Raw genomic sequence first — 22,850 nt, forward strand, 5'->3', positions numbered from 1 at the left:
CACAGAAATTACGCTTTCGCTTCACTTTAAAATGAAACAAGGAAACAATCCCTAACGAAAATTAATGCCATGATCATATGAATTTAAGACTTGCTGTTCTGATTTAGGATCTTTTAAAGGCCTTAATTTATGGAAAAGCCAGCGAAAAACGTGAAACTATATGTCAGTTTTTTTTAATTATTATTTATTTCTTTATTTATTCAGAAAAATGCAGTGGTAACCCTAACATTTTATTTTAGAGTTTATTTTAGAGTCTGTATATGGTCGAAAGCAAAAGAGTTGCAAAAATTCAGAAGCTCACAATTTTGCTTAAAAAAAAGTAGCATATTACACAATAAATAAATCATTATATATAAATTTATTTAAATCACAATGATTTTTTTTTTAATTCATGTAAGCCATAGCTTCTGACCTTTAAATACCAAGACAAACTCATTTTATGACATCAATTACCATTTAATTTAATCAGAAACACAGAGTAAATGTTGTTTGTGTATTTTACTTTCATTTTATTAGAAGTAGGCCAACAGTGCCCCCTATGGAATTAAAACTTTTTACCAAACGGGCATTAGGAGCCGGGGGAGAGAGGCTGCGGCTGCTGCCACTGCACTAGCCATTCACGAGCCGATTCCAATATCTGTCTAATAATATTATGTATCCCTATTTGCAACTTTTACAAGTTGTGCCTGTCCGCCCAAAAGTATACCCAAGTATGAATAAAAATAGGATCAAAGCTCGTCTCAGCAAACCCCACTTAAATGCAAAGTAAAGAACTCTTCCACCCAATCACCTACAGTGTTGTTGTTTTTTTTTTTTTTAAATATTGTTGAAACTCATGGTAATAAAGCAAATATATATGGGTTCTGAGCCAAAACACACATTGTGAAAGGAAACCTGTGAGGGTTGGGAGTGAAATCACACAAGGGTTCAAGCAAAGCAACCAAAACAAGTGTGAAATCTGAGAATTCATCCAACATGCAAATCCACTCCAGTCATGAAGATAATGGTCTGTAAGCATTTTTCAATGCATGAGCTTCTGCTCCACTTTGCACAAAGACAGCTATATTCCTTCTTCAACTGTAATCACATTTGTAATTAAAAGTCATTAAGAAGTGCTACATTTCTCAGCTTGTTTGTGTTGGCGGAGTGTGAATTGAAGCGCAGGTCATTTGTCTCAGCGGGAGCGCATTCAAAGCAGACTGCAGGAACACTCTATATATGAACAACTCGCAGAGGATGCCAGATCGAGTCAAACTGCAGGGACTGACGGCACACAAACAGCCAAAAGGGAAGGGGGTGATAAAAGGGCACTTGGCTACAGGAGGAGGTGTAGGCACAGTCCACTGGGCAACACTGAGGCTGGGTTATTATTAATAATGAAGAGAAAGACTCTGGCCCTCAACATGACTCTGCAGGAGACTGGTTTTAATCTTCTGTAATTAAGAAGTGTTCTTCATGCTTGCGGGGAGCGAAAGTCTAGCTCCACCCCATGAAGAGCTCTTCACGCTGGGCTAGAAGCTTCCAGAAAGTCTTGCAGAGAGAAATCAAAACTGCCCCCTGAAGGGTTTTTTTTCTCCAAGTTGGAATCCCCCTCTAAAGTCTGGGAATGACTCTGCCAAGTAAGACCTCCAAGAGGAACGGGCAAATCTCTTGCTCCGTGAGCAGCTCGGACAAGTATACAGCTGAAACATACTCGCAAGCATGTGAAATCGCTTCTAGCTAGGAAAGCTCAGGTGTTGTTGCATTTCAAAATGTCACAAGATGATGCAAAATGCATTAAGAGTAAGCTGCATTATCTGTGTTGCTTAAAGGAGCATTACTGAGGCACTGGCGTAAACTGCTTTTTAAGGTCAGTGGAGCATCTTGCTGAGGTAGTTGAAAACGCAGGGCTGCTCAATTATGGTAATAATCATGAATCATGATTGTGATCAATAGTGAGGTCAAGGTTAACAAGGTTACTCATTGAGTTGAGAAACATCTTGCATTTACTGAACTATTAAAAAACTAGGACCTCTAATAAAACAACGTAACAGATTTAAAAAGCATTTATTTTATACAAAGAATAGTTCAAGTCTACTAACATATTTACTGACATATCGCTCAAGACTTATTGATATAAAAAAATTGTTAAACTTACAATAATTAAAATAGATTAAACTTTATTTGGAGTACTACTTGTGCACAATGCAAATTTCTTAAAATGAAGCCTAAAATGTGTTTTAATGTCACTATTGATGAGGATTGTATGATCTTTAAATAATATTGGTCTTTAAATGCAAAATATTTAAAGTGTACCTAAAGTATACTTGCAATAGTTCCACTTTAGCACAACACAATCAAATATACTATATAATACATCAAATATATATATATATATCATATACATCTTTAGTTGGACTGAATTCACCACTACTACTGCACAATTAAAGTGCATTAAGCACAAAATTAGTTCCAATTTAGCAGAATTTAAATATACCAGTTTAGTATACTAAAAGTACAATAGCAGGGTATTTTTAAGTACATCATATGTAAATGTATTTACAGTATACTTAACATGAAATAAATATATTTGAAACATATTTTAAATACATTTTAGTATATTTATTTTTCACTAGAAAAACAAAATTATTAAAAAAAAAATTAGACAAAATAAATATACAACACACACACAAATACAAATAACACTTATAAATAAAAATAGAGTACAATAAATAAGGTCAATTATGTTGTAATGCTCTTCCATAACATACTGAACATGCCATTTACCCACCACTTAAATATTTCCAAAATTTGATTTATTTAAAATTATATATAGATTACTTCAGCATGGCCAATACTAGTAAACACCAGATTTTAAAATAATTAGTCCAGAACACAACACTAGACTAGAGATGCACCGAAATGGAAACTCTGAGCCTGAAACCAAAACCGAAAATTTTAGATGCACTTGGCCGAAATCGCTTTGTAATAATTATTTACTATTTTATTAAATAATATAAGTAATTTTGTAACTTTTTTTTAAATTTAACACAATAAGTTTAATGATACTAAGTTTAAAAAACACAAGGCAATAAAACAGCTGTTAGAGTTGTGTTGAACTCTAATAGCGCACTCTTATTAGCCAATCAGATTCAAGAACCAGACAAAACTGTTGTATAAATATATGTAAATATACATAAATATATGTAAATATACATAAATATATACACACACACACATATCATCCGCCAACAAATATCAGTCCCATTGCTATATATATATTTTTTTTTTTAAAAGTCCCCTCCTCCCCCTCACAAAAAAGTCATTTTTAGCCCTGCAGCTCCTTAAAGGCTTTTCAGTAAACAGCTGCCGGTATGACTGGCTACCATTATTGCACAGGAAAACACATAAACTCCCCCTACTATTGAATGTAAGTGCTATTTTGACTACATTATCCATATAAACCTCTCATTTACCCACAAATCATTATGACACAGCACTGTTGTAAGTATCTTTTATCGAATCCTGTAATACAATGTGCCTGATTCACAAAACAGCCTGTAATGAAAAGCTACAAACAAAATATAAAATCGTTAACACAACGACGTTAAGACTAATTATCCAATAGTTCCTAACACTGGGGTCCTTTGGAAGGTGCAAATGAGATGCAAATGCCATCTAAACAGGATGCATCAAAGCAAATGTTCCAAAAAGATCACCTCTATTCCTCATCCATTTGTCCTGTTGTCAGGAGTAGCTCGAGCGTGTGGAGTACATCAAAAATAGAACATGGCATCTGTCTACTGTCTCTAGTCTAGTCAGTGTCATTGATTATAATGGGTTCCATTTATTTTTGATGTGATGTGACACTCGTATTCACTGTGTCACATTCGTGGGTGTGGCCAATGGCGTCAACGGATCGATATCTTACTCTAGAGACAGTTATATGCAAATGCCCTTGTGATGTCAAAAAAAACCACAACACCCAAATAAGTTTTGGAGCTTGGCTTAAATAAATGTTTTTTTTTTGTACTGAGGAGGATAAACCTTGTAGGATGTTTAATAGCTGGGTGTGCACTGAGACTCCTCCCTCTTTGGCATGTAAATCTTCTCCAGTTCATCTCATTCTTTCAAAAGAACAAGGAAAATTGGACTTCTAAATCCATGACCCTTTATTTGTGGAGCCTTTATAACAACCGCACATGGAAAGCCAAACAAATCCATAAAGGGGTCATCGGATGCCCATTTTCCACAAGTTGATATGATTCTTTAGGGTCTTAATAAAAAGTCTATGACATACTTTGGTTAAAAATTCTCAATGTTGAAACAAGATCCTTTTTACCTTGTCGAAATGAGCTCTGCAAAAATCATCCCATTGTGAGGGACTGTTCCTTTAAATGCAAATGAGCTCTGTTCGCCCCACCCCTCTCTTCTCTCTGCTGCTCTGAGAGATTGTTTACTTTAGCCACATTTAGTGCGTTTAGCCGTGAAACTTGCTAACTAGCACGTTATTAGGAAATTAGAGAATTAGAGATTCATTAAAACAAAAAAAACCTTATAGTCACTTCTGCTGTAGGTGAAGCTGGATCACGAATGATTTGCGCGAACAGACGCATTTATGTAGGTAGGGAGGTGCATTCCCTTCACAAACAAATTTAATCCACTGCATTTTCAGTGGCTCAGATGTCGGGAGTAAATGCCGAACACCATTGTTCATTATTACACCCAGCAACACAACACCTTAATCGCTCAATCTAAAATATTCTTGTCTACATCCCTGCTCCAGAATCGAAACAATGGAGGTCAGACTGTTACAGCTGATCTGAGGTAAGACGCTCATGTCAATCAACTATTGTGGGAGCAGCCTCTGTAGGTGTGATACAGACACACGAGAATGGCTTGATTTGAAAAAGGGGATATTATTTTCACAGATTAATTAAAAACCACTGCATGGATTTTTATCATTACAGGGTAGATGTGTACATACACTGCCAACACACATTAATGTTCAAACAACATGTAAAAGTGAAGTTTGCATTCGATGACCCCTTTAAACAAACAACAGCAAGAAAAACAGCGTGTCTGACGAATGCCGTCTTTAGGCGAATGAAAAGTTAATGAGCAGTGAACTCATCTAAATAGTGTTCACATGTGTTCAGTCTACGCTGTAAAATAAGGCAGTTAAGCTAAGGCAGTTTAGACTTCAGCTTGTTTACAAACCATCACAGTCATTTAGCACAGCTCTATGATGCCGCCAATGGACTAAAAAAGCTAATCTGACCCTCCAGCACGTGCATCACTAGCCATGCACTAATTACATTAGCTTTAAATATCATAATCATGCTGTTACTAAAGTGTCTTAACAGATTAGGAAAAGAGAAAACGGCTTTCTAGTCAAAGACACAACCTGTAGCTGAAGTCTGCAGCTCTCGGGGGTAACTTCACTACAGTCAGGCACTTCTCCAGCAGTGTTAGTGCCATCTATTGCATTATTACAAAATGGGTTTAAAAATACTTGTATACAAATACATAAAGTAGGACTGGATAAAAATCAACAAGCACATAAAAAAAAATACTTTGGACTCAGTAATAAGTTAGCAAGCAAACAATTAACTTTTTTTTTTTTTAACTGATCAGTTTGTTATACCTAATAAAGTGTCTCTCAGATTATGATGTTCTGCCAGATTTGTTTTTATTTCCCAGATTTTAACACTTTTATTAATTACAGATGGGAAGTTTAAGCTGATTTAGCAAATGATAAAAAGCAAATAATAAAAGCAAATAATGAAAATAATAAAAAGAAATTAAAAAGAAATAAAAAAAATATAAAAAAAAAAAAACTCTAGTTGGTCTAGTTAGCAAACCTAAACACAAACTAAAACCCTCTTAGAGGCCCTCTTAAGTTGCCTCTGAATTCAATCCTTTTAAAAGAAGCCAAAAAGCATGAGAGAGAGAGAGAGCGAGCAAGTGAAAAATCTCCACATAAATGATTCATGCAGGAGAATCAGTCATTGAGTTTGCGTATCGAGCGAGAGGTGAGCAGGTTCTGCCTCTGGCATGTTCAGGTGGCAGTAAAAGTCACCGCGATGCTGAGCTTTGACCTGTTTCAAACACCTCTCATACTTCACAACTGTCATCAATAAGAACATCCCTCTTGACTCCTTTGTAACTACAACTGAAGACACATGAAAGGAATGTTGTGGATTCAATACAAGTTCAAATTAACATCACATGACGAAAAAAAAAAAAAAAAAAAAAATCATTTAAAAATATATTAAAATCTCATTTAAAAACTCATCTTATTTAAAAAGGGGTTTAAAAGGCAAAAGCAATGCTCATTTTTGTGGAAGAACTTGCATGACTTATTCTTTAAAATGGGGTTATTTGAGTTGTCATTTAAATCAGTCTTCCAGCAGTGGCTTAGTAATATGGATGGTATGGATGGCCCACTTCCAGACCTTTGTGCTAGTTAACAGAACTGTCACTTACCCTATTGGGACAGCAATTTCGTTTGAATGAAAATGACGTTTCAACAATCTCACATTTATTGATTGTGTAAATGTTCTTGAGCCTTGCAAACTTAAACACTCGCTTTCTGTGATATTTTAAAAGTTTGGGAAACTGTACTAATTTAAATGCCACCACGTCATTTCACTGACTAACATTAGGGGTGTGCAATAATGACAAAAAATAATATCAACACGTTTTGTGGAATTATTGTGCTGGTACTTTGGCAGGTTTAGGACTGCTGTGGACAGCAGACTCCCAAAGCTTTTGATATTCTTCATATTCTGTGCAGTGATGCGTTTGAAGGAATAACAAAAATGAACTTTTCCAATAAGTTTAAATTGATTTTTAAATTTTATGGGCATTTTACATTTATAAGGCCAATTTTTTTTCAAACCTAATTGCATGTAGGCATCATCGTTTGTGTCAAATTCTTACATTTATTCAAATTCAAATAGTAAGACACTATATTGCTGTTACCAATCAAATAAAATCGGTATTAACAAAATTTGTTTGAAATGCAGAGGTGGCACAGAATAGTGGCATTTACTGACTATTTAGTGCAGGGCATGAAAGCATTTAACCCACAGATACAGAAATATTAAATATACTTTAAATAGAAGACTAAAATCGACTGTAAGTGGAAGCAAATCACTACGAGCGAATCATTGTGTCACTCATTCAACCAATTAGTTCAAAGAGCTGATTAATTCAGTCACAAAACTGATTCGTTCAAATGGCTGATTGAGTCAGTAACAAAACACTACCATGTTTTGTTCAAAGATGCAAAACAGTTCTGCTCTGGCTTTGTTTGAAACTATTTTCATTGTCAAAACACAGCAAAAACAAGAATGTTTGTGTTTTAAATGTAGGTCACTACTTGTTATTAACTTCTTGTTTATTGAGCTGCTCATCAAATCAATATCACATTTGCAATCGTGCTGATATTTGGGAAAAAACATCACTCTTTGTGTGATATTAGCTATACCAAACTATACAAATATAAAAGACACAAAAGTCTTAAGGAAGCATTTTTGCCCCCCTCATCTTGAATTTTGGGGAGAATTCTAAATGTATTTTAACTGACTAAATCACACAGTTAAACTGAACTCCAAATGTCTATATTTTAATGTATGCATGGACTCTATAGGTGTGTTTTTGCGATATACTCGCTAGTGCATCATCTTTTGAGTCAAATTCTTAAATTTAACCAGTCAATTAGAATAGCAAATGAAATCAATATCAACAAAATTCATCTTTGCAAAATTTGCATCTGAAGTGGCATTTAGATGCATTTACACACACATGTATTTATTTAATGCAGATTAGTGGAACACAGAATGCTTTAACCTGCAGTTAAAAATGCATAAATGATGTTTTGATATTTTAAACCAAACGCTGAAAAACCGTCAGTAGGTGGCAGCAAGTCACTGTGACTGAACCCAATCATTTAATGGTTGATTCATTCAGAAACAAAACACTGTCATGTTGGTCAGAGTTGCAAAACAGTGCTGTGGCTTTGTTTGGAATTTTTTTTTTTTTTTTTTTTTGTAATAGAGCAAAAGCAGCCAATGTGGTGTCTAAAATGTAATTTTCCTAACATTAACTTCTTGTTTATTGAACTGTTGTATAAAATTAATATCACATTTTGTAGCTATGCTGATTTTTGAAAAAAAAAAAAATAAAAAGCAGTCTTCACGTGATACTGATTAACTATGTGAAATGATAAAAACATATACATTTTCTACCCCCATATCTTGAATTATGTGATCATGATAAATGCTTTTTAATAGACTGAATCATGAAGTGGAAGAATTCCATATTACTATATAAATCGCACACCTCTAACTAGCATACATGAGGTTTTTGCTAAATCAAATTTTCCCTGATCCTTTGGCATGTAAGAGGTCAATGTACTATAAAAACAATGTAAGTTTCACAACTCCTCAACTCGTTTTCTACTTCCAGGTTTTGGACTTCCAGGTAAGAGGTTGCATTTCCAGTTGGGTTTTGGCAGATTACATTGCATGATGCAAAGAAAGTTAAAAAAATAAAAAAATAAATAAATGAATAATAAAAAAAAAAAAACAGACACAGTGGTAATTAATATTGTTTTTTTAAACATGAAAGGTTCATAACTCATAAACCATGGGAAATACAGTTGCAAATGGACTATGCTTTTCCATTTGAAATCTGGCAGTCACTCTGTGTTCATGAAACTGAACATTTTTTGGGATTGTCACAATTTATGCGCCCTCATACAAATAGAAGCTCAGTCTCGTGTGTTACGCAGCATGTTTGAGCTTCCATAAGAAACAATGAGGTTTGCTCTCACATGTCAAGCAAGTACGGCTGAGCTTTTGTTTACGTTTGCTGATCTAAATATGTGAATAAAAGCCTAAATGAAATCTATTCATCATATAGTGTGATCAAGTCTCTTCAGAATATTTAGACTAAACTACATTTTTGGGCTGACTATCCCTTTAATTTGTTTGGGGGATCCTTAAAGGAACTTTTTTGAAAATAGGCTCATTTTCCAACTCCCCTAGTTGAGTTTTATTGTTTTCGAATCCATTCAGCTAACCTCCGGGTCTTGTGGTAGCACTTTTAGCATAGCTTAGCACAGATCATTGAATCCGATTAGACCGTTAACATCTCGCTCAATAATGACCAAAGAGTTTAGATATTTTGCCTATTTAAAACTTGACTCTTCTGTAGTTACATCGTGTACAAAGATAGACGAAAAATGAAAAGTTGCGATTTTCTAGGTCGATATGGCTAGGAACTATACTCTCATTTCGGTGTCAGTTTGCTGCCGTACCATGGGTGCACCAGGCGCAATGATATTACGCAGTCGTCAACTCTGCCGGCTGCAACTCTGAATCTACACAAACTTAGTGCCAGTCATTTTCATTTTACGTGCTGCGTAATATCATTGCACCTGCTGCACCCATGGTCAGAATGAGAGTATAGTTCCTAGCCATATCAGCCTAGAAAATCACAACTTTTCATTTTCTGTCAGTCTTAGTACACAATGTAACTACAGAAGAGTTAAATTTTTTAACAGGAAAAATATCGTCATTATATATGCTCATTTTTGAGCGAGTTGCTATCGGTCTAATCAGATTCAATGATCTATGCTAAGCTATGCTAAAAGTGCTACTGCCAGACCTGGAGATCGGCTGAATGGATTCGAAAACGGTAAAACTCAACTGATTAACTCTAGGGGAGTTGGACAGGAGTGTTCCTTTAAAGCTTCTCTTCTGTTAATAAGGATTTCTCATTGCAAGTTTGTTAAGATGATTGGTGTATGCGTATGCTGCATTCCCAAAAACACATTAAAGCGACTGCAACTCGGAGCAGATGCAGAGATGAATGCATATTATGGTTTCCGTTTTATTTACGTGCAGCACTACTTCTCACTATCAGTAATCACCAGATCCATTCTGATATAGTGATCAAGGGAATCATGGAGGAGAGCAGTTCCAATACCTTCTGCTACCTCTGTTTAATATGTAGTCATCGACAAGTCATTCACAGTCTAATTCCTCCGGATAATGCAAACAATGTGATGCTATCAAAACAATGCTCTGTTTGAGCATGTATATGCTTATAGTTCAGTCATGACTTAATCAATCATAACCCCTGAAAAGCATGTGCACAAACAGCAGCCGCAGGAACATTCGTAATAACGGCTGAGCTGTCAGTGGGGGTGAGCAACATAAATGCATTACTGTCATTATAGATAAAAGTCACGCTGAAGACAACAACGTGATGCCCGTTCCACCCTCTGCCTTCACCACACTTCCCTTAGTGTACATAAACAGAACAACAAATCAAACGCCTACATCATTTCTTTACATATTGGCAGCAGTGCAACATTTACATCGGTGAAATGGGCAAAACAACCTTTAGATTCCTCATGAAATGACAAGTAGTACAACACGCTCCAGAACAAATACTAGCATCACAAACCATCAGCTGAATGATGGGAAATATGAATGTGAATATGAAGGAAACTCTATGATGCTTACCTTCTTAGGTCCACTGAAGATCTTCCTGCTGCTCTCCTTGGCTTTCTCCTGAGCTTTGACCTGAGGTTTCCTTACTGTCTCAGAGGGAAGGAGGAGCTCTGAGAACTCCAGAGAATCTGTAAAAACACAAACAAACATCAGCCAAATGCTGCTATTGTCTCTAAAAAGAAAAAGAAGTTCTGTGAAATGTTGACAAGTACAGAAAATCACAGCAATGAACATGTCACGCGAGTCATAGATAAATATTTGAAATTGTCCCAAAAAATTGTAAAATACCAAAAATGAGTTTACAGCTAACCCACAAATAAACTAACTAACAAACAAATAAATACCTGAACAAAAAAAAAAAAAACTAATTAAACAAAAATAAAGTAAAATAACTATAAATAAAAAATATTACAATATAATATAACATAATATAATACTTAATTTTTAATTTTGTGATGAGATACAACCTAGATTTGTTCTTGCTAGCATAGCGAGATCAGGAAAAACAAAAACTGTGCAGATTTACTGTGGATTCTTGCAAGTACTGCATTGTAAACAGCCAAAAGCTAGTGTGTTGAGTGTAAATACTGACCGTTTTTAAGGGCGTGACTGTGACCTGCAGTGTGACTGCTTTGAAAGCTCAGCATCTCTCTTGGCGGAGGACTGTCAACATTGGTCTCTGTAGATACCAATGGCACTGCTATGCCTGCTGCAGCCTTCCTCTTGGCTTTCCTTCTTTCAGAGGAACCCTCATCATCCTCACTGTCACTCTCACTCAGGTCATCAAAGCCAAAGTATTTGATCCTGTAGTTAGAGCTTCCTGAAGCAGAGTCGTCATCCTCAGCCACAGCATCAGTCTCATCAAACCCAAAGAGCTCCATCTTACCGCTCTTCGTTTTGCTCTGTGTGGGTCTGGACCGACTAGACACCCAACAGACAAACAGTCAGAATCTCACACATGTAGAATTCAAATCAAACATGAAAGAATGAGGCCAAGTGAGAGCAACCAATGAATTATGAATTTGACAGAATTAGTAGCATCTTTGAGGATTTTATCACATTTTACTTCATATACGGCATACCTGATGAAGTTGGTGTCTCCCAATTAGAGCTGGTTAATCAAAGAACTTTTGCAAACATAATTCTAACAATCTTAAATTAATTGATTTATTTATAACTAGGGCTGCCGTTACTTGATTAAACAGGAGTAACAGATTTTTAAGGGAGCCGCTTTCATGAGATGTAAGAGATAGAAACTAGGCACAATCAAATAAATGTTTTCTAAAGTCTAGAGATGGATGGTGTTAACATTCACTACTCTATTTTCGTTTAAGCGGTTGAGGTTGGAGCTGTGGATTAATAGTGGAGCCGTGGTGCTTAAATGGGTGACACAAGGCTCAAAACAAAACAAATGCATACATAATTAAACATTAATAAATTTACACAAAAATACCACAAAAGAACAAACACACAATAAAAAAAAAATAGTCAAAATACAAAACTAAATACAAATACTCAAATGCTACAAGACAAATACTGAAAAAAAAAAAAAAAAGCTAAAAATAAAAAATAAAAAAAAAAATAAAAAAAATAAAAAACATTCACGTGCGAATCTAACAAACACATGTTGGAGACATTTCACAACTAACCAACAAATAAACCAACTAATAAACAACTATAACTAACTAATAAACAAATACATACCTAAAAATGAAATAAATTACACATTTAAACAAAAACACCACAAAAGAACAAATACAAAACAAAAAACAAAGCTAAACACAAATGCTACAAAACAAAAGCTACAAAAAAAAAAAAAAAAAAAAACATACAAAAACGGCTACAACTAAACCAGTTCACATCTAACCAACAAATGAACCAACTAAGGAACAACTAAACTAAGACATAAATACATACATAAAATGAAACAAATTATAAGTTTAAACAAAAACACCACAAAGAACAAACAAAAAAAACAAAAAGCTAAATTAAATACAAATGCTATAAAACAAAAACTAAAAACTAAAAAACAAAAAAAACCCACAAAACATAAAAAACAGCTAAAACTAAACTAGTTTGCAACTAACCAACAAATAAACCAACTAACACACATATACATATATATATATATATATATATATATACACATATATATATACATATATATATATATATATACATATATATACATATATATATATATATATATATATATATATATATAAAAATACATAAAAAAATAAAAACAGCTTAAACTAAAATAAAAGTTAACTTTAAAAAGCCTAAAACAATACAAGACAAAACACAACAACAAGACAAGTGCCACAAAACTTAAACAACACATAACAAAACAAACAAATAAAACAAGAGAAAAGGTCTAGGATCCAGCATGTGAAACTGAGGACTACAGATTACACTAAGACTGTTGTTCAAAAACAGTATGAGGTATAGCTCAATATAACTACAGTACCAAGATTTTCATGAGATTACAGCAATGTTTGGTAATGCTTTATTTTACCATCCAATTCTCACTGTGAACTAGTTGCTCATTACCATGCATATTACTAGCATATTGGTTGTTTATTAGTACTTATTAGGCACATAGCCTTATTCTGCACGACCATGTTTTAGATCCCTTAAAGGAGAACTCTACCTTTTTGAGCCGGAGCACAGAGCACAGAGCCCGTGCCATATGAGCTTTCGTGCTTAAAAATTATCCAAATTTGTATTTTTCAAAACAAAAAAACTGATCATTTCGCTAAATAAGACCTTTCTTCCTCGGCTGGGATCATTTAGAGCCCTTTGAAGCTGCATTTAAACTACATTTAAACTACATTTTGGAAGTACAATAAACGGGGTGCCAATGAAGTCCATTAAATGGAGAAAAATCCTGAAATGCTGTCCTCAAAAACCATAATTTCTTTACGACTGAAGAAAGAAAGACATGAACATCTTGGATGACAAGGGGGTGAGTAAATTATTTGTAAATTGTTGTTCTGGAAGTGGAGTTCTCCTTTAAACCATCCCAATCCCTAAACTCAAAAACTACCTTACTAACTATTAATAACCTGCAAATTAGAAGTTCATTAAGGGAAAACTCTTAGTTAATAATGATTATGTTAATCTAAAGTGTTACCCAATGTTCTTACACAAAACTATTACCTGAAAGGTTTGCTTTCCGTCTCTGTTTTCTTCTTCAGTCTTCCTGCATCTCCCGGTCCAGCCGCTGAGGCGCTGGCTGTGTACTCCTCCATACTGCGGTCCATGGAGTCCTGGAAGGTGACGTTAAACATGGAAACACAAGACGGGTGTAGCACTGTAAAGTCTCTCGTCCGACCTCTGTTCGTTGTTTTCCCAGCATTTTCGGCCCCGCTGTTCTGCAACACTCCCGTGGAACTATGACTGAAAACACTTCCGCTCCCATCAGCTCCACCAGGCTGTTTGCCTTTATTGGGTCTGCAGTACGTTCTGCAGTTGGACGCCCTGAGCACAGACTGAGAGTGGTCCTCACTTTCAGATGGCTCAACGGGAACATTAAAGTCCCCTTGGCCAAACTCGTCTAACCGAGTCTCAGTGGAGGATTTGCCCTGAATGTTGCTGTGACTGTAACTACTGGATGCCCACAAGGTAGACGGAGGGTCTTTAGGTCCGGTAAAGAGAGATGTGGAGCGTGCTCCCAGACCGACCACAGCGCTCCAGGCGTCATAAGAATCCTTGTCCTCTGTTTTTTCAGACTTTAACGTGGTGGTCTGGGCAAGAGGTCTTGTGTCGCTTTCAGAAGGGTTTTTGTACCATGAGTAGCTGTGGCGGTCTGTGCTCTCGATGGACCAACTCTGGGTTTTTCCTACAGAAAAGGAAGTCAAATATCAGTCAGATAGAAAAGGAACTCAACTAAACACAACTAAAGTACTTGACCTGTCATGTTCCTAAATTAACAGGAAGTACGTTACTAAAACATATTAATAAACAGAACTTGGTCTAACTTTAACTTCTAACTAGCTCTATCGGCAATAACCAGTTACTAACCAGTATATGAGACATAACTAGTAGAGTTGCACTACCTCATTTGTTTGTCTCTCTGGCTAAAATGACTGGTTTTAAACTACGTCAGGATTGCAAGATAGTGGTTCATCATGATCGTTTCGCTTAAAAATTGTAAATGGCAACGACTTTACAATGGCAGTGAGATTTTGAAACAAAATAAACTGCATCCAGCCATCATAAAAAGTACTCCACACAGTGCACCAAGACCACAGTCTTAGCCCATTAATTTTCTCTGATTCCTACCTAGTCACAAACAGGCCAGAAGACGATATGAACACACTTCTAGACACCTTCAAAGCAATAATCACACCTCTGGAGTCATAACATTGCCTACATTATAGTCTGGCAAACAACACTCATTATTTACCATTCTTCCATTACTGTACATATTCTCCATTACACCAATAACCACAATTAAGTCTACATACTGTGAATTAGCAAATAGGACAAAACGTTAATAGCAGCTTTGGAAAAAGGTCCCCAACATACAAAACCCCCATTCAGGTCCATAGCAAAGGAAGTCATTGTTGCAGAAAGGCTGTTAGGTCTAGAAACCATCTATTACACAACAGCACTTACACAGTTACAGTTATATCACCCCTTTGGTAATTCAAAACATTCCTCTATTTATTAGATCGTGAAGAAGCGAAAATGACAAATTAAGCCGTCATGATCACCTCATACATCCTGACTTTCATTCAAATGACAGTTTATTCAATACAAACCTATTAATGACAACTTACAGCAGTCATTGTCAAACTACCCATCATTCTCCAAAGACTGAATTCTGTTCAAATCTTAGTTGAAAAGGATTTATGTAACAGAGTTATAAACACATCTGAATTAAAGTCTGCGTAATGTATGAAAATGTCAAGTCAAGGGACACTCATACTGACAGCGTTTTGAACAGGGCAGCAGAAGTCTTTCATTTTCAAAAGGGGTTTGTGTTTAGGCGACGTAACTGGGAGCAACCACTGACAAAGTTGAGAAGTAGTGAACTTTACAAATGCACAGTGGCATGACACAGCAACCACCAACGGAAAACTTACTGGTCCACTTAAAGGGGTCTGGACTTGGTTCTTTTAAAGGGGACTCAAGTATGAAAACTTACCCTTAAAGTAAGTGTACCCATTAAACCCACTTTCAACTTTGAAGTCACATTAAAAAAAAAAAAGTAAAATCATATTTTATGCTAGTCATTTTAACCAATCTAGTGATTTTTTTTTTATGCATACCAATCTTATTTGGCAATGTTGATTGTGCATGCTGTACATGCAGTCTCAGGGTACCTCTTGAAAAGACACTCAAAAACTTTGGTGTTTTGGAAGCCTTCAGAAATCAACACATTTCTGTAATTTTCAGCCATTTCTTTGTTAAGTACATTGATATTATGTCAAATAAGAGATAAATGTATTGTTTTCTGTGTATGAATAAATACCACTATTATTTTTGATAATTTTTCTTTAAATGGAAAATGAGTTTTATTGGCTTGTGCACAAAGCTCATCTCAAGGTCAAACCGTTAGCCTTACTGAAAGAGAGACTGCCAAAGAACTAAGCATGTGAACTGCAAACACTAAATGTTTTGTGATTCATTTCACATTAATTTACAAATAAATAAATCATAAATGGTTTTGCAGAGCAGATTATTTTCATAAATTAACTTTTTTTAAAAGATAGCCATAAACAGTACAGCGCCACAAAACGCATGCAAACTACAGTCAACACAAACTACCCTTGAATGAAAAAAAAAAAAAAAAAAAAAAAAAAAAACGAACATTTTTTAATGTGGGCGCAATGAAAATTACTATAATGCTTAGTCCATAACATATTTAAGATTCATGCATGTCTTTGCAGAGATATCTTACATTTTTAAATGAAAACACCATCCTTCTTCACCATTACTCACTGTCGAACTATCCATTTAATTACAAACTTTGATCAGTTTTCTGAGTGAAAGTGTTTAATAATATGTTCTTTGTGTGCTTTTACCTTACTACCTTAATTTACAACTATATTTAGATATTTACATAAAATTATGTAGAAGTTGACATGTCACCTTTACCACAATGGCACAATAAAACAAAAAATTGTCTGTTCTTGCGAAACAGTTTGGAGCGGACAGAAAATCTTTTAGGGAGTGAGTAAATTCCAAGATCAGAGTTGATGTTCATCATGGACGGGAGACCTTCCTTAGTTCAGCTGTAGAGCGCAAGATTTCTGAGTGTCTTTAAGTAGACTGCAAACAAGAAGCTAGATTATGTTATATAAGCTAAGTGTAAAATGAAATGAGGAAAAATGTGAGGTGAGGTGATGTAAACATGGTTTAGACTAGTGTGTCTTTTTACAGTCCTTACAGGTCCTGTGTGGCTGGAGTTAAATGTTATTAGTAAAGGTGATGAGCGCTAGCCAATATTAGTAAAAGGAATATTTAAACCACTTCTGTGTCAATGAAATATACTGATGCTCTACTTCTTTAAAATCAATGTTTTTTTTATTTTGTGAATAAATCATGATGTGGGCTTATTCGAAACACATGCGGGCTTAAATGGTGCCAAAGTACCAATTAAGCCCATGCCAGACTTTTGAAATATCTTTTATATTCTAAAGTGTACATCAGCTTATTAATACATTTTCAAATGAGAGATAAATCTTGCATTTTAACAATTGATTTTTCTTATAAACCATGTCAATATCTATGAAAAATACAAACTTAGATTTTACTGGGCTTAATGGTTACACATAACCTATACAATAGAACATATTTCAAGACACTAATAAAATTGTGTATTTTAAGGAACATCATGTATTAATTATACCTGTTCAAGTAGTAGTAAGCAGTAAAGTTGCAGTGCTTAAAAAAATAATAAATTGCATTTTAGTTTCATTACATTTTAAAAATAGCGTTGCCAAAACTCAGTTCTGGATGGCCAATGTCCTGCAGAGTTTAGCGTCAACTTGCCTTAACACACCTACCCTAAAGATTCAAGCATGCCTAGTAAGAGCTTGATTAGCTGATTCAGGTGTCTCTATTTGGGGTTGGAGCTAAACTCTGCAGGACACCGGCCGCCAAGAACCGAGTTTGGGCACTCCTGTTTTAAAAGACTAAATGGTTAATGTTTTATGCCTTCACTTGATCACCACTGATAATAAAATTGCATTAAATAATGAATACAGAACATTTTTTAAATGTTTCTTAGAGTGATTCTATCTTCACTGGCTGTGGCACAAATTGACATGACAAATCTAAACTGATGCCTCATTCTATTTCTGACATATTCCATACAATCACAGTTCATGATGACCCCTTTAAAAATGTACAAGTCATGAGAGATGAGATGTGTTATGAGGGAGAGAGGAAGTTACTTTCTTTTTTTCAAGAAAAAAAAATTCCATTTAAAAATGTAAACTTAGATTTCATAGTGATTTTAAACTTACTTTAAAAGTCAACATCAAATGGCATTTGGGGGAAGGCATTACCCCACCCCCCACCCCCTTCCTTTTTTCTTTCTTTAAATAAACCAATAACTGGGAACAAGACCATTCTTTGACATTTTGAAAAGACTACATTTCTGGAAGAGGACAGAGAAATATATTTTCCACTCAGCAGTGCTCTCACATCATCACTCTGACGGAGAATTGACAAGTTTCAATCTCTCAACCAGCAAGAAGTCAAACAAGTCCACATTCCTCCCTCGCTCTACTTCAGCCTCTGTGTCTCATCATTGTCAGTGTCATCTCCAATCCCATCCTGTACTCTGACCACCACAGGCTTCTTAGAGGAGCAGACAGTTTCCAGCTCATACCAACAGTAGTTTAAGAAACTACTAGATAAACAGGAGCTGTCAAATATTGTTCCATATTCCTTTCAGATACAGTTAATAATCTAGCATGCAGAAGTGATGTAGAAAGTCTATGTACACAGTTGTATTCTGATGTGATGTCAGCATCAAGCAGAGAACCTACAACTGGGGAGCTGTTCATCCAGGACAATGTTTGCATTCAAAAGCAGCTGGAAGGAGGAAGTATTTATAAAGTCAAAATGAGTCGGCCTGATGACCAAGGCAAGACAGTCATTGCAGCTGCAGAAGAAGATCTGGTGCAAACGAGGACGCACCTCGACTGTGTGGGAGTATTCACGTGTTAACGCTGCTGAGCATGGTTATATCTAACTGTGCTTATTATAGCATTTTCCTAGCCCAGAGAAAGCCCACCTATATATACATGTGTCATGCAATAAATGTTAAAAGCTCTATTCTCCTCATAATTTGTTAGTCATAATGTTCCAGGTGTTATTTTGCATTAAGCAATGCGGTCGCTCAGATTTCCCCACAAGTAATTTGGCATTTTTCCTGGACTTCAATAGAACATTTAAGAAGTTCACTTCGAGAAGTTGAAAAGATGTTGTATTTGCATACTGGATATTTAACTTTCAGGCTTTGAATCTCCTTACATTTAATTGAAAGTTTCATTAATGCCCATAAATTCGCCTTTGATCCAGTGGGCTTTGTTCTGCTGTCTAGAGAACGAGATGAACATCAACATCTATTTTTGCTAGTTAATAGATTGACCCAAGCAATATGCATAGGAGCAACCAAAGTGAAGTGTCTTAGGGAGAGCCACTCATCAGCATGCATTATCATGAGAGACCCTTAGCGGTTACAGACAAGGTGATGAGTTCTATGTGCTGTGCTTCTAAATGAGATAAGCAGCTCACAGGAGCCTGTCCAGACGCTACGCTCCATCGGCGTCTAAGTGTTCTCCTCGTATTAACATCGCCGCTGACGGGTGTCAGTGTTCTGAAAGTTTCCCCTAACTTCACCTCATTGATTACTTAGTCAGCCAAATGATTTGCAAGACCCTGGAGGAGTACCAACCTGAAAAAGCAATTACGCAGAGGAAATGTAAAATAGAGTTTGGGCCAATTAAAGATTTTCATTTCTTGGTCTGCTGGGAGCTCCAGGCTGTTGTTGCAAGAGTCAGTCCGGCATATCCATTACTGTGATATTACGCAGGGTTTTACACAAGTCTACAGCCCATAACGCTGGTGTTCTGAGCATTTACAGCACTCATGGCAGTGGATGCCCTCAAGAAAGTTTACTGACAAACGTGAATGATTATTCAAAAAAAGTGATTGATGAGCCAGTTTATCTCAGGTCTATACCACTACAACCAACATCCCTAAAGCAACCCGCATGAGAAATTCCACCCACATTCACTTCCACATTTCTTTTTTCTCCTTACAACACATACAAGAAATCAAAATGTGACAGTTTCTTTTGGCATTCTGTTGAGTATGAGCAGGAATTTTTACCTAAACATAAGAATCAATACTCATCTACAATATCAAACTGTAACTTTACATTAGAAGTAAGAATTATTGATTCTTTTAGGACAATTCATGGTTTGATTTGCGAAAACCCAGCATCTAAGATGACATGGGAGTGTCTTTCTTTTTCGGTCGTAAATAAATTAAGGTTTTTGAGAAAAACATTCCAGGATTTTATACAAATAGTGAACTTCAATGTGAGCCAATGGGTTGAAGGTCCAAACTGGAGTTATAATGCAACTTCAAAGGGCTCTACACAATCCCAACCAAGGAATTGTTTTTTTTTTTTTTTTTAGAAAATTACCAATCATTTCGCTAGATAAGACCCTTATTCTCAGCTTGGACCATGTAAAGCCCTTTGAAGCTGCATTGAAATTGTAATTTGGACCTTCAACTCGATGGCTACCAATGAAGTCCACTATATGGAGAAAAGTCCTGGAATGTTTTCCTCAAAAACCTTAATTTCTCTTCAACTGAAAAAAAGAAAGACATGGAGAACTCGTATGACATGGGGGTGAGTAAATTTCACAGTGTCTACACCCCTGGTTTTGACTTAATTGTGCAAGCTGTTTCATGGAAAGGTGTAAGAGAATATCAGAGAAGTATTGTATTGATTATATCTCATGAACATATAATTCAACTGAAATATAAATGTGACCCTGGACCACAAAACCATCACAGGCATTTTTGTAGCAATAGCCAACAATACATTATATGGTTCAAAATTATTGATTTTTCTTTTATGCAAAAAAAAAAAAAAAAAAAAAAAAATCATTAGAATAGTAAATAACATGTTCCATGAAGATGTTTTGTAAATTTTCTATCATAAATATATTCAATATAATTTTTATTAGTAATATGAATTGCTTAGAACTTCATTTGGACAACTTTGAAGGTGATTTTCTCAATATTTAGATGTTCTTGCACCCTCAGATTGCAGATTTTCAAATAGTTGTATCTTGGCCAAATAATGTCCTATCCTAACAAATCCTAACATCAGTGGAAAGCTTATTTATTCAGCTTTCCGTTTTCAAAAAAAATGATCCTCATGTTTTGTGATCCAGGGTCACAAATATAAAATATTTATATCAGACGTAATTGCAACTTTATGGTACGCTTTATTTAATACTTACACCTAGCCACTTCTTACTCCACTCTAACCAAAGATATTTGCATTTAAATTCCAATTTGCAAGTCAATCATGGCCACATTTATTATATTTTTTTTTTTTTAAATTTCCAACTCCATCAATCAATCACCAAGTATTAACGGAGAAGTTCACTTCCAGAACAAAAATTTACAGATAATTTACTCACTCCCTTGTCATCCAAGATGTTCATGTCTTTCTTTCTTCAGTCGTAAAGAAATTATGTTTTTTGAGGAAAACATTTCAGAATTTCTCTCCATATAGTGGACTTCAATGGTGCCCCCAAGTGTGAACTTCCAAAATGCAGCTTCAAATGGCTTTCAACGATCCCAGCCGAGGAAGAAGGGTCTTATTTAGCAAAACGATCAGTCATTTTTGAAACAAATTGACAATTTCTATACTTTTTAACCTCAAATGTTTGTCTTGTCTCATCTCTGCAATGCGCATGGTCAATCCGGGTCAATACAGTCAGAGTAGGTCGAAAAACTCCCGTCTCGTTGTCTTCTTCAACGTCAAAATCATCCTACATCGCTGTTTTAGCTTTTTTTGTAAAGGACATTTGATATTCTTTGCATGTTCACTTTGTAAACACTGGGTCGGTACTTCTGCAGCGATGTAAGACAATTTTGAAGTTGGGGAAGAAAACGAGATGGGAGTTTTTCGACATACCCTAACTGTATTGACCCAGAAAAAAAAAAAAAAAAATCTAGATAAAGCAAAATCCTCCTCGGCTGGGATCATTTAGAGCCATCTGAAGCTGCGTTTAAACCACAGTCAAGCTGTATTTTGGAAGTTCAAACTTGAGGGCACCATTGAACTCCACTATATGGAGATAATTCCTGAAATTTTTTCCTCAAGAAACAATTTCTTATCGACTGAAGAAAGAAAGACACAAACATCTTGGATGACAAGGGGGTGAGTAAATTATCTGTACATTTTTGATCTGGAAGTGAACAACTTCTTTAAAAGGCATTCATCAGTAAAACAAATGGCTGTGAGTCCAACACGAATGTCCTGAAAATCCTGAAAATGGCTAGTGTCAACTAAAATTGAAAATACACTGTCAGGTTCATTATTTTTAGATTTGTAATAACTACAAACTATACACAAATATAAGCCCGAGCAAAGAGCTGCAGCACAAAGCAGAAATACTGAAATACACTATATGACTTTTGTCCAGATTTTTGCCCTGATTTACAATCAGGACAAGTTGACGCTAGTTGCAGAAAGTCAGAGCCAGTCTGCAGATATGGGTTGACAGATTTCACAGAAAATTGTTTTGTGTTTCTCACGTTAGATTTTTTGAGCTGATTTTAGAACGCATATAGTTTTCATTTTTCACTTGTCTTCTAGCAACAAGGCTCATTTTTGAGTGAGTTCGCTGCATTCGGAAAGACTTCGGCAGTGTGTGATCCACAGTCATTTAGTGTATTCTGCACAGTTTTCACACTGTAATTACAACAACGTGATCAAGTGTATGATATCAAGGGTTTTAAAATCTGTTATGATTCACACGGTATATTCCATGCTTTAGTAACATTAGTAAAAGATGCTGAACATTTGTCAGAAACACCTGATGATATAAACTGAAGTGGACGCTCTTGTACACGTCTTAATCTGAGCAAAAGAAACTGTAAGAAACAGCTGACAAACCCTCTACAAGAAAGTCAAGGATTTGAAGAAGACTTCATGACACTGTATATGCCCTATTTCGATAATATGTTATATTTCATATATGAACTGCAAAGTTAAACTAGGAAATATTTAGATGTGGTTTTGTTCAGTAAATTAATGTAGTTTGTTCAAATGTTTCAGGCAAGTAA

At 35.5% G+C, this 22,850-nt stretch overlaps 1 protein-coding gene across 1 annotated transcript in view; it reads right to left on the reverse strand.

Moving 5' to 3' along the window:
- The window catches only part of waplb (WAPL cohesin release factor b), a 73,693-nt gene that overhangs the window by 48,315 nt on the left and 2,528 nt on the right, over nt 1-22,850 (reverse strand). The window contains exons 3-5 of the mRNA XM_051124051.1: nt 13,671-14,352; nt 11,101-11,429; nt 10,521-10,636 (exon numbers count right to left, since the gene is read on the reverse strand). Of these exons, the coding sequence (XP_050980008.1) occupies nt 10,521-10,636; nt 11,101-11,429; nt 13,671-14,352 (1,127 nt within the window). The remainder of the gene's footprint in view (nt 1-10,520; nt 10,637-11,100; nt 11,430-13,670; nt 14,353-22,850) is intronic.

This window comes from Labeo rohita, chromosome 12, assembly GCF_022985175.1.
Source record: "Labeo rohita strain BAU-BD-2019 chromosome 12, IGBB_LRoh.1.0, whole genome shotgun sequence".
Taxonomy (NCBI): domain Eukaryota; kingdom Metazoa; phylum Chordata; class Actinopteri; order Cypriniformes; family Cyprinidae; genus Labeo; species Labeo rohita.